General features: G+C 43.2%; 1 protein-coding gene across 1 annotated transcript in view; it reads left to right on the plus strand.

Moving 5' to 3' along the window:
• Window positions 1-3,155: 3,155 nt before the first annotated feature.
• The window catches only part of pik3r3b (phosphoinositide-3-kinase, regulatory subunit 3b (gamma)), a 209,803-nt gene continuing 198,544 nt past the window's right edge, over window positions 3,156-14,414 (plus strand). The window contains exons 1-2 of the mRNA XM_029121550.2: window positions 3,156-3,428; window positions 3,653-4,571. Coding sequence (XP_028977383.2) covers window positions 4,223-4,571 — 349 coding nt within the window. The 5' untranslated portion in view covers window positions 3,156-3,428; window positions 3,653-4,222. The remainder of the gene's footprint in view (window positions 3,429-3,652; window positions 4,572-14,414) is intronic.

Genomic DNA, 14,414 nt, shown 5'->3' on the forward strand with positions numbered 1-14,414 from the left:
GTGGGCAGACCTGGTAACACTATTTCCCCATCCTGAGGGTGGCGTAATAACTAGGAGGTGTCCTCCTCCCGAGGTTTGGGGTAGAGGACTGTGCTCCCAGGGTTTGGGCTTGAGGACAGTCCTCCCGGGGTTTGGGCTTGAGGACTGTCCTCCTGGGGTTTGGGCTTGAGGACTGTCCTCCCGGGGTTTGGGCTTGAGGACTGTCCTCCCGGGGTTTGGGCTAGAGGTCTGTCCTCCTTGGGTTTGGGCTTGAGGACTGTCCTCCCGGGGTTTGGGCTAGAGGACAGTCCTCCTGGGGTTTGGGATAGAGGACTGTCCTCCTGGGGTTTGGGCTAGAGGTCTGTCTTCCTGGGGTTTGGGCTAGAGGACAGTCCTCCCGGGGTTTGGGATAGAGGACTGTCCTCCTGGGGTTTGGGCTAGAGGTCTGTCTTCCTGGGGTTTGGGCTTGAGGACTGTCCTCCTGGGGTTTGGGCTTGAGGACAGTCCTCCCAGGGTTTGGGATAGAGGACTGTCCTCCTGGGGTTTGGGCTAGAGGACTGTTCTCCCGGGGTTTGGGATAGAGGACTGTCCTCCTGGGGTTTGGGCTAGAGGTCTGTCCTCCTGGGGTTTGGGCTTGAGGACTGTCCTCCTGGGGTTTGGGCTAGAGGACTGTCCTCCTGGGGTTTGGGCTAGAGGACTGTCCTCCTGGGGTTTGGGCTTGAGGTCTGTCCTCCCAGGGTTTGGGATAGAGGACTGTCCTCCTGGGGTTTGGGCTAGAGGACAGTCCTCCCGGGGTTTGGGATAGAGGACTGTCCTCCTGGGGTGTGGGCTAGAGGTCTGTCCTCCTGGGGTTTGGGCTTGAGGACTGTCCTCCTGGGGTTTGGGCTAGAGGACTGTCCTCCTGGGGTTTGGGCTTGAGATCTGTCCTCCCAGGGTTTGGGATAGAGGACTGTCCTCCTGGGGTGTGGGCTAGAGGATTGTTCTCCCAGGGTTTGGGATAGAAGACTGTCCTACTGGGGTTTGGGCTAGAGGACTGTTCTCCCGGTGTTTTGATGCACCCAGGCTAAACTGAATCATAGATTATTGCAGTGTTAAAACTAAGGACTGAGACAGGGGCTGGATGCTCTGCCATATCCGAGGGGTTGGGAAGGTGGCGTTGCTAAGATCAGGACAGGAAAAACAGACCCTAATCCACCAGCACAATAATATAGCTGCGTAAACTAGGGGCTGGGACATGGGGGTCCATAAACACTGGCCCTGTCCGAAAGCAGCATGGGCATTATTTCCACACCGTGACGGTGGCATAGTAACTTGTCTAGACTAGAGGGCAGTCCACCCAGTGGAACACGCTGCCAAGTTAACTGTTGCAGTGCAAAAACTAGGGACTGAGACAGGGGCCTGGGCACTTGGGAACAAGAATCAGCCAATGACTCTGTCCCTGAAAGGCATTGGAAAGTGGACATCCCAGTTGAGATGAGCCCGCCAGTCAAAGACAGCAAGGTTGGCTTGTAAATCCAATGCCTTCCTGAAAATTTGTTGTTGAAAACCAGTGGAACGGTGGTTAAACTGGTCCGTAGAGGACGCTGATGCATCTTGCCGCCACACACAGTATGAAAGTCTGGGAGGCAAATAAGAATCCAAGGACCACAGTTGGAATTACAGAACGTACTTGCATCTTGAGGTCACTAAGTCTCAAAACCGCCCCCAATGTGCCATTACCAAATTTGGAAGGGTTGCCAGGAGAAATAATTTATTTAGACCAACCAAAAAATATAAGCGTCTGGAGTTTACTAAACAGCATTGTCAAGGGCTTTCGAACTATGAAAAATAAATCTCTTTGGCCCAGCAGCAGTTTGGGGTCAAAAGAAGGATGTGCATGCACTAAAGGAATTCTTGCCTATTGTAAAATATGTTGGTGGATCTGATGTTAAAGAGCTGTTTATCTTCCACTGGTCAAAAGCCTCTGTTAAAGTCTATGACATCAAGAACCCTATTTATCAACATATTTTAGCCAAATACGTGGCTGCAAGATCGTACTACAAGTCAATAACCCCAAGCACACTTCAAAAAAGTATTAACTGACCATTAAATCAATATTTTGCAGTGGCCATCTCAATCTCTGGACTTGAATTCAATTGAAAACCTGTTGTTCATATTGAAGAGAGCAGTCAATAAGTGCATAAACATGCGTGCTACAGTCATAGATGTTTATTCCATTTAAGAGTTTGGAGAAGTTTGTCTTTGGGAATTCTGAGACTCGCAGAAGTTGGCTATATCTTGGTCTCACCAAGTTTCAAAAACTACAAAGCCAGCAAATAATTTAGAATAGTGGTCATAGGCAAACTTCTAACCAAGACGCTCACTCAACCAGGTATTTTTAGGCACATATAGAGAGAATTTAACCTTGCAGGCCCTGACATACCACAAGGAGTTGTCAGAGTACAATAAGTACCCTATCATAAACTATCTTAGCCAACATTACACAGGTGTATTGCTAGTCAGTGACCTAAAGCTCTGCTCCTGTCAGGGGCCCTTTCATGTTTAGGTCAGCAGAAAACCTGCTTTAAATTGGCAACATTTTGTCCAAATTACATGACAAAATATGTGCAATTTCAGGAAATCAGCTTTTCTTTCCTATGCTAACATTTGTAGGATTGCATGAAATAGCAAAAAAGCTGACCCTGGCTGGAACTAAATGTGTATACCTGGTGCTAAAATGTAGGACGTCCTTTCACCAAAAATATTTTTCACAGAGATCTACGCAAGAAATATGAAATGTCCAACCATAAGTAGATTGCCCCAAGCAGTGGAGTGGTTAGATAACAGTTTGGCATAAATTTAGGGCAGCAGCAATAGCCGGTGCAAATCATCCTTGTTACGGTAAAACGCAATACATGTGACACTGATAGTTTTATAAGAGATGCACATTTCAGGTCAAACGATTGTTACATAATTTACCGTTATTCTGACGCATCTATATTAAAGCTACATTTTAAACAGCCCGTCTGGATTTGGACCCACTTTTCGTTGCGCGCATGTAAGTAAACTACGACTGTAAATTTATTAAATAATGTAACCCGTTACAATTACCCCTACTAATGCATGTCATATAGTAGGCTACTCTTGCCTGCTGCAGTAGTGCGCCTTCTCTAGCCGACTAGAATAATTCGCATACGCCGGGGGTGTGGTCTCTGACATCAGCACGCTCTGTACTATCCTACTCCAGACTTGGAAGCAGGTCTGGCTCGAGGTCTACACCAGCCACGCATCTTTAAATAAGACGAATGCATTTATATTCTGTATTTTAACAAAGAAGTCGCACCAACTGGATTACGTCTCGGAAATAAGAAGGCAAGAGCACTACCGTAGATGTGCTCTGCGTTTTGCATAGTTTAAAACTCGAGTGTCGGCATGCTGCTCTGAAGTTCGTATTCGCCCAGTCACGTTTTGTAAGTGATGCGTTTCCATGCTTTCATACGTAGTGTGCCTGTAATATGCAATTTAATGTAAGCTATTGTATGACACACTGTTGAGTCTTTTATTGAAATTATGTTGAATATTAGCAAAATATAGAATTAGTGTTACTATAGAGCATACCGTTTCTTGACAAATATAACCACTGATGCCAATAATAACCTAATTTAATGAGGCTAATGACCATATTACTTTGAAGTTCTCTGGTAGGGCTGGCTGGGAGACAGAGGGCTGGTTGAGAGACAGAAGGAGAGAGGGACCGCGGTTGGTGTGCTCTGATGTGAGTGGATTAAAATGATCCAGTATCCAGGTACGGAAGAGTGTCAAGGTTTTACAGCTCTTGCCACACCTGCCAGTGAGAAGTTACTGGGTCCTCCAATCTGTGTAACACCACCAGCTGTGTAACCTTGGAATTGCCGATTATCGGAACCTCTGGTAATCGGAACACCACATAAGGGCTCTAGGACACCCTGTCTTGAAACCCTTCCAGGCCCGGAGCACACCAGACGGGAGAGCACTGACTGACTTACTGACTGACAGTTTCTAACACTGACCTGAATTTGATCACCAGAATGTTTACTCTTTACTTTTCTATTCAACCCGATGGCTACTAAAGGTCTGGGAGAGTGCTAAACTACCAGGCCTCGCCGCCTCACTAAGGCATTTCATTCTAATTAATTAATCAAAAACAGCAGACGTTAGTTTGTGACCCAGCAGAACTCAGTCGGACCGTGACTTAGGACTTATCTATGGGCCTGTGACTGTGGCCATGACAGCCCCTGACAGCAGCTTCCAGTACCGTGCGCTCTTTGAGTACAAACGGAAACGCGGCGATGACATCAGCCTCCAGCCTGGGGACATCCTGACGGTCCTGAAGGCTTCCCTGAAGGACTACCAGGAAGGGGACGAGCGCAGCCCAAAGGGATGGCTGCACGGCACCAACGAGCGGACCAAAGAGAAGGGTGACTTCCCCGGGACGTTTGTGGAGTTTGCAGGGCTGATGAGGCAGGGGCTGTCTGCTGCCAAACCCTGGCCCAGACCCGTGCCTCCCACCCCTGGGGGAACACAGAGCACCGCGTGCCCCGGGGCCCAGCATCCAGGCGCCACTGCAGTAGGAGGTGAGTGTAGGGACTTGGGCTAGGTCATGCTAATGCTACTCCATTCAGAAACGTGAAGTATCTCCTGTTAAATGTTAGCGTTGTCTGCAACTTTCTCTTAAATGTGACGTAATGGTGTTTTGCTGTACTACTGCTCTGGCTATCCATTTCACTGGGGTTGTATCGTAAAGCGGTACAAGAGGTGTAGCATCGACTGAACGGCGGCTTGTCTCATAGGGTCGCCGTGGAGTAGAGTGTGGACTGGGCCACCTGTCTGTCACGTATGTTACAGCTTTTCCTGAAAAGAGAACAGGTCATGTCCCAGCCTATCTGTGTGGGCTCCAATACGCCCCAGTGGCCCCCAGATGCATAGCCTGCCTCCAAGATGCATTAACCTGCAGTGTTCCTCTAACTGATTAGTTGCTCCGGCTAAAAGTTAAAAAGTTCAGCCCTTGAATTAATGTGCATATATAAAAAAAAATACAATTGCAACCTTTCCTAACACAAAAAAAAACTTTTGGTAAAATGTTTTGTCTAAGATTTTACAGTAGGTGGCATTTTGTGTTTGGGAAGATTTTTTTTGAGGGGTTAACGAGATTAGGCTTGTCTGTCTCTTTGTGACTGCGTGTATAAGTTCCTCATGACTCGAAGGCAGTCGTCTCAATGTTTTATTCAGCATCCAGATGAACAAATGCAAGAATTCTCCCAAAGAAGACAAGCCCTGGTTTAAATCTGTATCCTGACTGGGTTTGAGCAAGGAACGCAACACTTATAAAGCTATTCTCTATTTGGCGTGCTTTGATGAGTGTTTTTACAGAGTTGAGTGAGCTTTGTTGTAGCTCTGTTTGTCTGATCAAAACTGAGGCTAGGGTTGGGTTTAGTTAAGCGTAGTGAAGTTTGGTGTAGTGTTTTGTTGGCTGGTTTGTCTGCTAAATGGGTCAGACAGTCATCCCAGGACTGGTCTCTAATGGTCTGGTGCATCTTTTTCATGGGGGTGGATTAGCCTGTCTTCTGTTACATATTTAATTCCCTTGCTTTCTCCCTCAGTCTCTCACTTTTTTTTGTCGTTCTCCTTCAACCTCTGTAGCGCTTTCTATCGCTCTGCATTTGTCTCTGTCTTTCTCCCTCTTTCTCTCTGCTGTGTTGACAGCCTAATATGGCTGTTATTTTAGGAATCTCCCAGTCAGTCAGTCAGTCCGACTGTTCTAGACTCTGCAACGAGTCGTCTGTCCATCCAGATGCTCCTCCTCCCGGGCACGAGACCAAATGACCTGAATAATTGATTGGCTGCCTGATGCTTTGAAACACGGGGAGGAAATTCTACCCAATCAAATTTCACCTCAGTGCCAGCCCCAGTGGCAGGATCCACAGCCTACCAGCTCAGTTGCAACAGAATGGCACCAGTAGTGGCTTATCTGCACTTCTATCAGTGTCGACAAGCCTGGAAAAGAAGGCTCACAGATTGGTTGCGATCTGTGGTAGTGTACATACCTCATCTTCTGTAGCTGGGAGGGAGTTAAGTGGAATAATTTGGTAATGCACTTTCTTTGATGAAATTATATTGCAGATGAACAAGATTAAGGGACTCTGAATTCTTAATTTCCCAACCAGCACCCCCTAACCCAGCCAATTCTCAAACCTTGGTTCCCAATCAATTACAATCAGGTAAATATCGCTACCATAACAATCCGCTGTTTCCTAGCAACATCCTTCTGTCTGCCACTAAGCACCAGTCAGACTGAAGTCAATTATTTTGTGATTTTGCTGCAGTTATGCTAGGGGTTAATAAAACACAGTTGGTTGTGTGATAAGTACCTGTATTGCATAATGTTGGGCGGTGTAGCACAAAGAGGGAGGTGTTTAATTTGCCTTCAACGCATGCAGTGCACATAGTACTCCTGCAGCATGGGTTCAAATCCCAGCCACTGCTCTTTTAGCAGAGGCTTTCTCTGTCAGCTCTCACTTTCCTGTCTAATAGGGCATAAGAAAAAGACCTGGAAAAAAAGAAAATAATACCACTCAGTTCAAAACACAATTTAACAAGGGAAACTTCACACAACTTATTTTGAAACCAGGTTACCTCCTAGGTATGCATTGGCAGCCATCTTGTTATGTAATTAGCGCACAGAGTAATGAGTAGGATTTGGTTTTTACTTGACCTGGTGATGGCTTTTGATGAAAAAAAAATTTTTTATCTTCCCAGTGGCAACTATTGCAAACATTTCTGTAAAGGAGATGCACTGGAGAGGCAACAGCAAGACAACACCCCAAAAAGGGAATGGTTTTGCAGGTGGTGGCCACAAACATTTGCTTTCTCAAATATACTTCCTGAATGATTCTTCTCTAGGTTTGCATTTTGATACTGTTCTTGTCACTACTGGTACCATGAGGCAGCCCATTCAGGTTGCACAGGCAGTCCAACTCCTCCAGGATGGCACATCCATATGTGCTGCCGCAAGAAGGTTTGCTGCATCTCCCAATACAGTCTCAAGGGCATGGAGGAGGTACCAGGACGATGGGCTGTTACACGAGGACCAGTATCTGCCAGAGCCCTACAGAATCACCTCCAGCGGTTTACTGGTGCGCATGTTTCTGCCTGTCAGAAACCAAGTCTTTGAGGGTGGCATGAGGGCCCAACATCCTCTAGCTGGACCTGTGTTCACGACTTAGCACTGTGCAGCTCGATTGGCATTCACCAGAGAACACCAGAATTGGCAGGTCTGCCATTGGCACCCTGTTCTCTTCACAGATGAGAGCTGGTTCACACTGAGCACATGTGACAGACGTGAAAGACTCTGGAGACACTGTGATGAGTGTTATGCTGACTGCAACATCATTCAGCATAACCGGTTTGGCGGTGGGCCAGGGATGGTGTGGGGAGGCATATTCTTGGATGGTCGCACAGACCTCCACATGCTAGCCAACGGGATGAAACCCTCAGACCCATTGTCAGACCTTACGCTGGTGCAGTGGGCCCTGGGTTCTTCCTGGTGCAGTACAATGCCTGGCCTCATGCGGCCAGAGTGTGTAGGCAGTTCCTGGATGACAAAGAAATTGATGCCATTGAGTGGCTCTCACTTTCGCCAGACCTGAATCCAGTTGAGAACCTCTGAGACGTTATGTATCGGTGCATCCAACGCTGCCAAGTACCGCCACAGACTGTCCCAGAGCTCACTGATGCTCTGATCCAGGTCTGGGAGGAGATCCCCCAGGACACCATCCGCCATCTCATCAGGAGCATGCCCAGACATTGTTGGGAGTAAATGCAGGCATGTGGGGGCCATACACACTACTGAGTCGTGTTATGAGTTGCTGTGATGAAATTCACACACATGTTGGAACAGCCTGTAATCAATTGTTTACTTGTGAGTTTGAATCCGGCCCTCAGTCGGTTGGTGATTTTAGTTTCCATTGAGCACTGTTATGTAATTTTGTTCTCAATGACTTACACAATGTACAGTAAAGATTTTGATCTTTAAATGATTTTGTTTATCAATACCCAATGTGAGATTAAAGTGGTCCCTTAATTTTTTTGGAGCAGTGTATATTTTTTGGATTACTGGTTATCCTGTCTTGTTGAAAACTTCTGCGGCCCAGTTTACTGTTAGATTAGACGAAGGTTGTTCTTGCTCCCTGCTTTCATGCGATGTTATAATGGGCCATACAGCAGTTTACCCCAGGCTAGATTAATAGAACTGCATCACTGTCTACTGTATGCACATAGAGATCTGAGTAAAAATGTCTGTTTGCTGAACTAAATTGAAGAAACCATTTGACAGGAATCGGACATCCCTGATCGTTGATAATACGGTTACTTCCACCAGCCAGCTTTAGTAATCTTCATGGTGATATTGCTATTTTTGCAAGCCTGTTTGTAATTGGACAAGTATTGTTGTTGTTTTAACACAAAATTTATTATAGAAACCCCTAGGAGGTTAGTATTGAAAGACAGCGAGAGATGTTGTGTGACTGAGATGCAATAACAATAAATCTGTGTTACTGTGAAATCTTTAAAGTGCTGCCTCTGGAGAACATTTGTGCTATATTAAGTAACAGAAAAAAGATTTCTCTAGAATAATGATTCCGCTTCTCACTATTTCTTTCCCCTAATCTTGCGGAGACTTGTCGATATATCTCACTAATCTATATATGGCTCTTCCACTGATACAACCTATGTTTACCGCTTTCATCTGTGAAATGCAGCTTTATTCGAATGTTGCTCTTTACGAAGGGATGAAGTTGTGTATTTGTAACGAGTTTTCATTAGCAGCTCTGAAACGTCCTTGTTGGAACATTATTTTTACCAGAACCTCCTCTTATCTTTATCTGTTAGGAAGTGGTATGTGTTGCTCATCTGTAACAGACGTGTCCTCCATGTGGAGGACACACTATTTGTTCTTTTTTAATTGGATAATAGTCTTTGACAACACTCCTTGGTTTTACACACACGCTCTGCTTCATCCATGTCGTTGTTGCCGTTGAATAGAATTAAATCTGTCACGCATTTATCTGTACATTCAGAGAACTGATGTGAGATCAGCCTTACAAACCATTTGGATCTCTCAGCAGTCTGCTGCCACATAGTCCGTTCACATGAGTCATCTGTTTACATGCGTCACATTAGATAGTGTGGCAAAAGATCAGAAGGCTCTTTAATTAGACCATTTTCAGGTTAATCATTATAATGATGTTTTAATCTATTGACACTGTACATTTGACTGCTCTAAAGTACAGTTACGTTGAATGTGTTCACATCCAAATTGGTTCACAATCCAAATTGTACCAAAATTAATTGGACAATTGACTCAAAAGTGTTGGCTATTCCTTTGTTATTTCTTCATCAATATAGCAGGTAAAAAGTTTGATTCCAGGTGTGGCATTCACATTGGGAAGCTCTTGCTGTAAACCCACAACATGCAGTCAATGCAAGTGAAACAGGCCATCCTTAGGCTGCAAAAAAAAGAAAAATCCATCAGAGAGATAGCAGGAACATTAGGAGTGGCCAAATCAACAGTTTGGTACATTCTGAGAAAAAAAGAACACACTCATGAGCTCTGCAACACAAAATGGTTTGGATGCCCATGGAAGACAACAGTGGCGGATGGCCATCGTAGGATCTTTTCAATGGTAGAGGAAAATCCCTTCACAACATCCAGCCAAGTGAAGTACACTCTCCAGGAGGTAGGCATATCATTATCCAAGTCTTCCATAAAGTGAAGACTTCACAGAGCAAATGCTGGGGGTTTACCACAAGATGCAAACTATTCATTAGCGTCAAGAATGACAGGCCAGTTAGAAAGGCCAAAAGATTTCTTAACAAGCCAGCCCACTTCTGGAACAGCATTCTTTGGACAGATGAGACTAAGATCAACCTGTACCAGAATGATGGCCTGGAACGGATCATGATCCGAAGCATACCATATAATCTGTAAAACACGGTGGAGGCAGTGTGATGGCATGGGCGTGCATGGCTTCCAGTGGCACTGGGTCACTAGTGTGACAGAAGACAAGCAGCGGGAAGAATTCTGAAGTGAATAGGGATATATTTTCAGCTCAGATTCAGACAAATTCAGAGAAGTTGATTGGACTGTGCTTCACTTTACAGATGGACAGTGACCCAAAACATAGTGCAAATGCAATTCAGGAGTTTTTTAAGGTAAAGAAGTGGAATATTCTGCAAAGGCTGAGTCAATCACCTGTTCTCAACCCAATTGAGCATGCATTTTACTTGCTGAAGACCCACGAACAAACAGCAAGTGAAGACAGCTGCAGTAAAGGCCTGGCAAAAGCATCACAAAGAAGGAAACAGTGTTTGTTGACGTCTATGCGTTCCAGACTTCACACAGTCATTGCCTGCAAAGGATTCTGGACAAAGTATTAAAAATGTAAAATGTCCAATTACATTTGGGCCCCTGAAATAAGGGGACTGTGTATGAAAATGGTTGCAATTTCTAAACGTTTCATATGATATTTTTGTTCAACCACAATTAAATCTGAAAGTCTGCACTTCTATTGCATCTTGGATGTTTCATTTCAAATTCATTGTGGTGGTGTAAGGAGCCAAAATTATGAAAAAGTACTTGTCACAAAGACCATATTCACTTCTTGTTTCAATTCCACAAGCTAACCCAATAATAATATCATGGTGCAGTAGGTAGTATGTTCATGTGCCTAATCTCTGTAGTATTTCTTCTGTGTAGTTTTTGATTGATTTCCTATGTTTTGTAACTCCATTACTAGGGTTGGAAGACGTGTGTGTTAAACTGATGAATACTGAAATAAGAGATCTGTGATGAAAATATGCATGGTTGTAGCGCATTATGTGTCAAACATGAATAAAACAAGAGGACATCTTGGGCTACACTGCTCAGGCATAGATTCCTCTGGTTTTTAGATCCTCCATGCCTGTGTGGTTGTTGTGATACTGTAGACTGCTAGGTGATGTTGGTGTTCTATATTAGAGTGGAGGCAGCATGCTAATGGGGCTTCAGCTACTGTCAGCATCCATGAGAAGAGATCATGTGAGAACGGTAGCTTTACTGTAGCTATCTGATTCTAAATGATGTAATGAAGTCTACATGCAGAAATGAAAAGACAGATTCTGCGGATCCATTTGCTTTGCTTTCTTCTTAGGTGTTTTTGTGTCATATTCAATAATATATAATAACTGTTTATTTTTTAGTTTCAGTTGGAATATGTCTTGAGGTCTAAATAAACAATTTGTCCAAAAAAATTGGTTGTGCTACAAGGCATTGAAAACAAAGGATTAGATAAACAGTACTGTAAAAATGTGTTTGCCCCATTGCACATAATCACCAAACGAAAGCAAAGTGTTTAATTTCAGAAAAATGTGCAACTTTTATTTCACATTTATTTCAGTAAGTGATGAGCAGCAAATGGAGTGTTAAAAAAGGGATGTTTTGCCAGGGTGGCTGTCTCTGTCTAATGTTCAAGTGAAAAAAAGGTTAATTTCTGTCAGAGCAAAACATTGATTTTCCAGGAAAAATAATGATGCCCCACTCTAAAGACTGCACCTGTCGCAAGGAGATCACCCCTTCACTGACCTGGGCCCTTGGGTTTTGATATTTAGACTTGACCAGATGAGGTTCCTTACTGATCCTCCAACACTACACCCAGCCGAATCTGACTTCACTCCAGGGACCAACCGGAACCGACATTCCGTATCTTCACACTCATATGTCTAATGCATTGCTGCGGTTTGCCTGGACCCAAAGTCCATGGAGGTGAATTTTACTTTTCAAAAGTAAATACCCATGTACTTCATGATTTTCTTGCAAAATAGCTTTTTTGTTTTCCTTCAAATAAAACAAGCCGTTACCATGTTTCCAGCTGCCATGTAGACAGTGTGTAATTCAACCATTTTGTTGAATATTAGTAGCTGGCATTGGGCTCGGGGTGATGTCAATCTGTCTCTGTGACATCTGTTTAAATGGACATTTGCAACTCAATTGCTTTTGAAAAGCTTCTGAAACACATGCCTCCCTAATAAGTCGGCTTACTTTTCCTCACTTCCCATGTGTTGCAAAGATGGTCTGTCTTTTTTTTTATGTTTATGAACAGACACGTGAGTGTGTAAATCTGGACCCCAGTCCCAGAAACAGACGAACCCCTCTTACTTGTTGGGCCATTTTTGGGACCTTTCTACTGTTATTGTGGCTAACCTGCCACCTCTCCATTTTCCATCAAGCTAAGCCCAAGAAGATTATAACCAGAGAGAGACTCAGACTATAAGTCTGGACTCTCTCAGATCTGTAAGCGCAGTGGCTTGGGACAAGGTGTTATTAAAATATTAAAATAAATAAATAAACTTTCCTCAACCAGAAAAAACTTACTTTATGTCTCTATATTCTGTATTTTTTCATCTGGGTGTTCATGAGCCCCTATAAACCTTTTAGTGCAATTGTTTTTACGGCATACATTTGTGAATAGGTTCTTATACATTGTCTACCACTAGCAGAGACATCACAAGTTCTGAGTATGGGTAAATGTACTTGGCATCATAGAGGTGATTTCCTTTTTTGCAATTTAATTGGCTATCATAGTACTCACGTTTGGCCTGTATAATATTTATTTCTCTCTCTGTCGTTTTCCATTTCTTACTGACACCTATTACGACCTCTTTGCATTTGTGTAACCAGAATCCTCACTCCCTGCCTACCGACTGATATTGTATGTGCATTGACACCCTGTTCTTTATGCAGATAATTTTTTTAATCAGAATTCAGATCATTAATTATTTTTTGGAAACATGGTTGTATTAAAATCTGAGAGGTATTTATCCCTAATGTTTTATTTGTTTTTTATTGTTTGGTAAAACATTTTGAAATAGTTGAAACTTTGAAATAAATGACTTTCATTTGGCCAACACCGGAGGTAATATTGCAGTTATGCTATCTTGGACATATGATATGTAAATGCATGATCCAACAAGTATTTACTTGGTGTGTTAGAATTTCTAGTGTGTTAGAAATTTGACCTGGCATCAGTCCTTTGGCAGCTTAATACACATTGAGAATTTGTTCAAATTTTTAAACGTTTAAAAAACGAGTCAAAATCAAACCAAAACTTTTTTCACTGTCCAAATATTTTTTTTACCTCAATGGTAATATAATGCCCTCCAGAATAATTGGCAATCTAGATAAATATGGCTATAATTAGACATAATTGTTTTTTTACCATCTTGATCTTACACTCAAAATAATCAAAGGGATCACATTTTTAATTGAGTGAAAATTGGTGGACTCTCTTCTGCTAATCCCATAGATTTTCAATGGGTTTGAGTAGCTAGGACACATCCTCCCCTGTGTTTGGGCTAGAGGACAGACATCCCAGGGGTATGTGTGAACGTCAGGCTACACTTAGTCATGGACCCTACTGAATAAATGTGTCTTTAGTAAATGCTTAAAGGTTGAGACTGAAACTGTCTCTTACACCATCTTTTTACTTAGCTTTTTAACTGTGTCAAAAATAGATTTTAAATAGTTTTTGTGCTCAGTCCGGTTGGAAAAGTAGGCTGATCGAGCAAAATAGAAAACTATGTTGTACTGTATTTCCAGACTAACTTCTTCCAGTTTGGTGGAGTGCCATTTCTGTTCCAATTTCTAGAGGCTCTGATCATTTCTGTATGCCAGGGATCTAGTTCCCTGTTGCCCATTTGTATCCTTTTTAGTGGTATGACAGCATCGGCGGTATTACTACGGTCCTTGGTAAGACTGTCAACATATTCATTTAATCTGACATCCTTGGGTTGATGGAGGGATCTAGAATCTAAAAATATTTGTGTTTTCCGTGAATTCATGTTAGAGGCTTTGAACGTTTTTGGTTGGAGTACAAGTTAGTAGTTTGTGATGGTAAACGTAATAAAATGGTGCTCTTATATTTCAGGTTTACGAGAAATGACATTATCCCTTATTTTTTTCTTATTTACCTAGGGCGCAAATGGAGGCCACTGTATATTCTAATCTTGCAGTCGTTTGATCATTTTCTTTTATGCAGTTAGAATATAAAATATATTTTAAATGTTTCTGTCTCAAGAATGTCCAGGAAATTAGTAAGTGAAACATGGCAATCCAACCAAATGCGACAACTCACTTTGATCCCATGTACTGTACCCTGACAGCCCCGCCTTGAGACAAACTAAGTTCTTTCCAATGAGACATTTTGTGTAGTACAAGCCAATGAATGCCGCACAATGTGCCCATTTCCTCATATTTCCACCAAGAGAAGCCAGTCCAAGGAGTGCTCTCTGCGGGAGAAACTGCCATTTTAGAGCTAGATGTTATTACCTGTCATTCCGCAGCTAGAGACTGACAGCAAGTCAGGAATGCAGTCCGAGAGGATACA

Source organism: Esox lucius, chromosome 8, assembly GCF_011004845.1.
Source record: "Esox lucius isolate fEsoLuc1 chromosome 8, fEsoLuc1.pri, whole genome shotgun sequence".
Lineage (NCBI taxonomy): Eukaryota > Metazoa > Chordata > Actinopteri > Esociformes > Esocidae > Esox > Esox lucius.